Source organism: Schistosoma mansoni, chromosome W (genome assembly GCF_000237925.1).
Source record: "Schistosoma mansoni strain Puerto Rico chromosome W, complete genome".
NCBI classification, from domain to species: Eukaryota; Metazoa; Platyhelminthes; class Trematoda; order Strigeidida; family Schistosomatidae; genus Schistosoma; species Schistosoma mansoni.
Genome location: NC_031502.1, coordinates 52,411,802 through 52,418,933, shown reverse-complemented (window position 1 = coordinate 52,418,933; position 7,132 = coordinate 52,411,802). Strand labels below are relative to the sequence as shown.

General features: G+C 35.6%; 1 protein-coding gene across 1 annotated transcript in view; it reads right to left on the bottom strand.

Moving 5' to 3' along the window:
• Positions 1 to 1,359: 1,359 nt before the first annotated feature.
• Positions 1,360 to 7,132, bottom strand: part of Smp_143830 (putative ffa transport protein) — a gene marked incomplete at its 3' end in the record, with an annotated part of 32,244 nt that continues 26,471 nt past the window's right edge. The window contains exon 7 of the mRNA XM_018790112.1: positions 1,360 to 1,373. Coding sequence (XP_018655488.1) covers positions 1,360 to 1,373 — 14 coding nt within the window. The remainder of the gene's footprint in view (positions 1,374 to 7,132) is intronic.

Sequence of the window (7,132 nt, the reverse complement as noted above, 5' to 3'; positions counted from 1 at the left end):
GGAATCTATTCGTATAAATATGTGATATATTAGCGCAATACATTTCGAACAATTTGATCACACATATATACTTGTTATATTTCTGTTAATATAGGCAATGCTTGAGTGTGTAATTACATTAAATTGATCAGTTTATCTTGGCAATTATCTTTATAACAGTGAAAAATAATTTATTATTTATCAATGCTGATTTATTATCCAGAGAAGTCATCACATTGTTTTGTGTACTTTATTTATTTTCTTACCTTAACCTGTCTAGTTGACCTTTTAATTTTCATATAAAAAATGTCTTAACAAGTATATGTGTGATCAGATTGTTCGAAATGTATTGCGCTAATATATCACATTACCTCTGATAAACTTCGTCTTCTCATTGCATTATCGAAAATTGTTTATATTTTGTTTTTTTATATAGTTGAGATCATTAGTCGATTGAAGCTAGACCACCATGAAAAACCTGGGAACACTGGACAGCCGTTTCGTCCTATTGTGGGACTCCTAAGATAAATAACAATTTTTCATAACCAAGACGATACAACAACAGTAAACAATCAATATCAACACGTAAAAAATGTGATATGCAGATGTGAACGAATGAATTTTATAGCTGTGTAAATTACAGTTCAATGTCTTTAATCTAAGACAGTGAAATATTTCAGGTCCTATATGAAAAGTTTAATTTCCACATTACGATAATAAAGTAAACTTACTAGAAAAATACTCAAAATACTTCTTGCGTAACCGAGGAGTGGAATTTTAAACATCAACAGTCAAGTGGTGAGAATAATGAAAGATTCACAACCGAATCATTCAGCTTAAACACTGTAAGACGCTTCTAATATCCTCATCATAAACTACGAATAATCTTACGATCATCTTATTATCAAGTGAATATATACATAAGAATTGTAATGACGTAATGATACCTAATTAAATTCTCAGTAGTTTTACTTGATATTTCCATATTAGAAACCAAATAACATTAAACCATTATATATAAACTATTATATATTAAATTATCTTCCCTTAAACCTTGAGATTGAAATTGCTTCATAACTTTCTCCCTTCCTATACTATATTCTTATACATAACCTATCTTTTATATACTACCACAACTAAATTAACTACTTCGATGAATCCGGTGTTCATCTTCTTGTGCTAACGGGGTATGGCAACTCGGACCGATGCATAAATGTGCCTGGTCCTACGTTGTAGCTGACTGACTGAGATACACAGTAAAATGATCGTAAAATTTATTCTAATTATTATTGACAGTTTGAGACGAAATCTTTTTCGAAAGAAAAATAGGTAGGACAAGTTTGAGAAAGTAAATACTACTAATAATAATGATAGACAATTTTAAGAACAAGCACCTAAAAAAATGGAAAAGTAACTCATTTACAAAATACAGATCTGTGTAGTTAGCTTTGAGTCACACTTCTTCTGTAAGAGCTACATTATATTAGATGGAGTGGGACATAAGTTGGCGACCTAATGATTGGAAGCTGAACGCTCTCACTAATAAAACATCGCTCTACACACAGCACGAAAGTTTTTTTCATCGGTATTGAGTGACAACTCAATTAAATCACTATTATAGCATACACACACATACTGACGAATATGTATAAGAATAATTCTAGACATCAGCATACATTATGCAAATATTTAAGTAAAAATCTGATTTGTCAAGATTTAAAATGAGATTTGTTTTCATAAAACTACGTTTCATCAAATCATCTAAGAAGGTGTTCAAATGAATTCAACCTTATTTGGAGACTCATTGAGAAATATTATTGCTCTCTACCAAAATATAAGTTGAAGATATCATTTATATTTACAATTTCGTTTACGTCAGTCAGTCATCTACAACGTAGGACCAGGCACATATATGTATCAGTCCAAGTTTCCATATCTCATTAGCAGAACAAGATGAACATGAAACTCATAGAAGTAGTTACTACAATGGGAGTAATATATAAAAGAAAGATTGCATATAAGGATTTGATACAAGGAGAACGAATCAGTTCGTAGAAAGAAAGATATACAGTGATCTTAATCTCACAGTATAAAGGAAGATAAAGAGTATATACACCTACGTCATTGTGATCGATTCTAAGCCATTTCATCCAGTGTTTTCAACCACTGGTTACGATAGTCGTGCTCAGCCCAAACAAGTAGTCTGCATCTACCAACATGGCTCAGACCAGAAGTTAGTGACCTTATTGACTGATAGCACGTTTTGGTTCGACCGTCCCCAAATTTCTTCTATACGTCTCCAATGCGAGTCAGCATTGAGCGCCGTGGTAGTCAATGTTTGGGGCATGAGTAATACGTGATCCACACAAGTTATCTATATATTGGTACAATGTAATTAATGTATTTTGTATTTTGTAAATGCAACAAAACTTCCTACTAAACTCATTCGAAAATAACAAATTTCATTGATAACACAAGTTGTTTCTAGCCAACAGTAGTAAACAAATTGATAACCCATTATCATGTGATACTTTCTAATTACGACGGACTACATTGCAAAGTGGTGCATGGAGGACAGCTGGCAGACGCATTTCCAGTGAGGACCGGAGTCAGACAAGGCTGTCTACTCTCCCCATCCCCCTTCCTTCTGATGATTGACTGGATTATGAAGGCCCCCAAATGCCCTGGTACGGCCGAGAGTGGGGAGAGTCTACTCTCCCTCTCGAAATGCTCGCACATGGCCAGCGAATATATAGCCTCTGCCAGGGAAGTCCTACTCACTGCCTTCTCGTGGCGGGGGTGTTGTTTACGAAAGTGAGAGGACGAAAAGCGAATGTCCGGCGCTTTAACCGGGTTGGTGGACACGGAGGGTCCACCTAGGGGAGTTGGAAAACCCTGATTCCAAACCAATGGTGCACATGGGCTCCAGTATCCTGATGGAACGAATGGCGGACGAACCTGTCATTGGTCAACGGCTACCATGGGACTGCATCTCCTCACGATGCTCCATTGCCTTGTGGATCAGACCTTTTGGTCAAAGGCTCGGGGTGTGGCCCCCTAAGAAAACCACCTGCTTCGGTTTGGGCACCCGGGCAGTATCACAGCCCACACACACAAATAGTGTGGCGCATATGTACCTGGTGCCCTTTTGTACCAATATATATGTGTTTAAAATAAATAGGTGTACTTCTATGAAGACTTCGACATCTGAGTGGCATACGGAATACAATGGACTTCTCAGAATCAATTAGATCATTTGGACTTCGTAGATGACCTAGCCCTCCTCTCTCATACACACGAACAAATGCAGATGAAGACCGCAAATGTAGCAGCAGCCTCTGCATCGATAGGCCTCCACATTCACAAAAGAAAAAGCAAGATTCTCAAATACAACACGGAGAACACCAACCCAATCACACTTGATGGCGAAACTCTGGAAGAGGTGGAAACATTCACGTACCTGGGAAGCATCGTTGATAAACAAGGAGGATCGGATGCAGATGTAAAGGCGAGGATTGGCAAAGCAAGGGCAGCATTTCTACAATTGAAGAATATATGGAACTCAAAACAACTGTCAACTAATTTCAAAGTCAGAATCTTCAATACGAATGTCAAGACAGTTCTACTGTACGGAGCTGAAACATGGAGAACTACTACGACCATCATCAGGAAGGTACAAGTATTTATAAATAGTTGTCTACGCAAAATACTCAACATCCATTGGCCGGATACTATCAGCAACAGCATTTTATGGGAGGACAAACCAGCTTCCAGCTGAAGAGGAAATTAGGAAAAGACGTTGGGAGTGGATAGGACATACATTAAGGAAATCACCAATGTACATTACAAGGCAATCCCTAACTTGGAATGATGAAGGGAAGAGGAAAAGAGGAAGGCCGAACAACACATTACATCGGGAAATAGAAGCAGATATGAAAAGGATGAATGTTAACTGGAAAGAACTGGAAAGGAAGGCTCAGGACGGAGTTGGATGGAGAATGCTGGTGAGCGGCCTATGCTCCTCGTCGAGGGGTAACAGGCGTAAGTAAGTAAGTAACTTTCTAATTAACAAAATAAATGAAAACAATTGTTCGCCTACATATGTTGTTCTAATCTTCACAATGGAAATCTTTAATATTCAAGAATGGAAATGTAGTTAGAATGAGTGTTTTAAATACATTTTTTATACTAATTGTTCCTAATATATTACAGTATCTATTATTATCCGTGATACCTTATTTTTAAAAATAAGAAGCACAAACACTACTACAAGTTCAATATATCAAAAACAAGGTTTGTTTGCTTTTTTTTTAATATAATATCATTTTCATGGTGTGTGGGTGTGTATGAGCTTGAGCAGTGCAATGAATAATCAAGTTTAATTCTTTCGTTCTTTGTCGTGTTTTTTTTTAAGTTTTGAGACTGGAACTTAGTTTTTTCCCTCTTGAACAGATATCTTTCGTTTTTAATAGATAAAGCTTGGATAGTAAATATTATATTATGAATTCATAGACAAAAACGAATTTTATGTACAAAAAAAAGAAAGAAAAACAACAGAACTTTAACACATGAATATTAATGTGACAAAGTTTAGTTATCAGTTCTATTGTTTGTTTGTTTTTTTCAAAGTTATTATTATTATGGAGTTTAATGTGGTGCTATGGTGTATGCTACGTATGTTTGCAAATATAAGTAGTATATAACACCAGTCAGAAGTGGAATGTCTGCGAGCAGAAGATTGAGAAAATTGAAATGAAGAAAAGAGAGTAGAAAACTGAAAGTAATCAAGATAACAATAGGAATGTAGGATTAATGAAGCTTGTAAGAGATAATTCAAAGAAGATGTGAAAATGATGTATGATTTTCACATTATACTAAACCACTGGGTGATTGTGCATTAAACAGCAAATTGGTTTTCCCCTCATAAGTCTTCGTTCATAACATTACTATTGGTGAAATAAATTATCTTACGTAATTATGTCACATTGAAGTAGGTGAAATATGAATCTATAGTTCTTAATGATATTTTTATCAACAGATTAAATGAATGTCCCCAAATGCCCTGGTACGGCTGAGAGTGGGAAGAGTCCGTTTTCTCTTTTCACATGCTCTCACATGGCCATGCGTATATAGCCTCTGACAGGGAAGTCCTACTCACTGCCTTCTCGTAGCGGGGGTGTTGTTTACGAAATTGAGAGGACCAAAAGTGAATGTCCGGCGCTTTAACCGGGTTGGTGGACACGGCGAGTCCACCTAGGGGAGTTGGAAAACCCTGATCCCGAACCAATGGTGCACATGGGCTCCAGTATCCTGAGGGAACAAATGGCGTATGAATCAATTGTTGGTGACCGGCTACCATGGAACTGCATCTCCTCACGATGCTCCACTACCTTGTGGATGAGACCGTTAGATCAAAGGTTCTGGGTGTGGCCCCCTAAGATAACCACCTGCTTCAATCCGGGCACCCGGGCAGTATCACAGCCCTCACACAAATCAAATGAGATTTGTGTGGCGCATATGTATTCGGTGCCCCTTTGTACCAATATTTATGTGTTCAAATAAATAAAGTAAACCAAACCAGATTACCATAACGAGATGAAAATAATAAAAGAGACCGAAATAATCCAGGAATAATAATGGTAAAAAGAAAGACTAAACCAAGAGAATATGGTTTTAAAAAAGAAGTGGAAGAGTATGTATGAAGAGATGATGGAATTCAAGATTAAAAGAAAGATAGAGAGTGAATGCATCTGTATCATATTGCACCTTATAGTATTTCAAAATGACTGATTGAAAATAATCCAGATCGCAGCCTGGATGTCTTTTTCTATTGAACTAGATCGATGCATTTATCAGTTGAATTACTGTCTGAGTTACATATCACCAATCAACATCTGACTGGAATATATTGATTCACCATATTCAGCGCATGACATATGCATAAGAACATGACAGAAAATGGCAGTAAAAAAATACCACTCACATGAAATAGTAAATTCAGAAAAATAAATAAATAAACTCGAAATTGAGAGAGTAAGCCAGCAATTAAATTGGTGTGCATAATTCCCTGTGAAACATAAAAATATATAGGCCAGACAAATATAAACAACAGATGATTCGACACTTGAAGTGTGTCAGTGTTCTTAATATCTACACTTTAGACATGTAGGATGGAAGATGATAGCGCACGACTGGACAAGAACTATAGTAATCTATCTAATGAATGGATATGAATAAAAGTACCATTAGTGAAAACCGCTTGACATATTCAATTTATTTAATAGGTTACAGTGTGGTCAACAGATATAAGTAGTATGTAACACCAATCGGAAGTGGAAACCTTGGCAGCAGAAGGCTAAGAAGATGAAAAGAATAGAAGAAGGAATCGAAAAAAATTGAGAACAGGGAGAATCATACAGAATGTGAAGCAAAAATGATGTTAACTTGCAAAAGAAGTACTCAATGTATGGTTCTCATATTTTACCAAAGTGTTCTGTAATTTTGTCCTAAAATACATTTGGTTGTCACCACCTGTATTCTCGTTCACTACAATAGTGGGATTGTACTATGGTTTCCTTTTTTTATTACACTCAAATTTACAAAAGGAAGTATATAAATCAAACATTTAGGTCCAATATTGTATTCTACTAAGATTTTACAATTAAGTCAGTTAATTACAATCAAGTTCAATCACGTGGTAGCTTCGCTTACATAGATCATGTGTATCATGTTATAATATTATATAACGTGCATTAAAAGTGCAAAATTAACAATAAAAATCAGAACGATTTGTAAAGATTAGGTTTATTACACATTAACTATCATTCACTCAACATTAATGGGTTTTACTCCATACATTGAAAACTTTCGTTACAGATGATTTGTCGTTTTTCGGATAATTTAATACTCAGCTAGGTAATTTCAAAGCCCATAAAATATCAAACATACATATATAATGTCTTCCATGATGAACTGTGAAGTATAAACGACTCTATTAACAAGTATTCTGTAAGCTTCATTTGATGAATGTAACTCAGTGCATTTTGATTTAAAAATGTTTATTTGGTTAATACTTTAACTTGTTCAAATATTGAAAATTGTCAAGGTTATCTAGAGATATGAAGGATGATAAGTATCATTTAATGTACAGGGA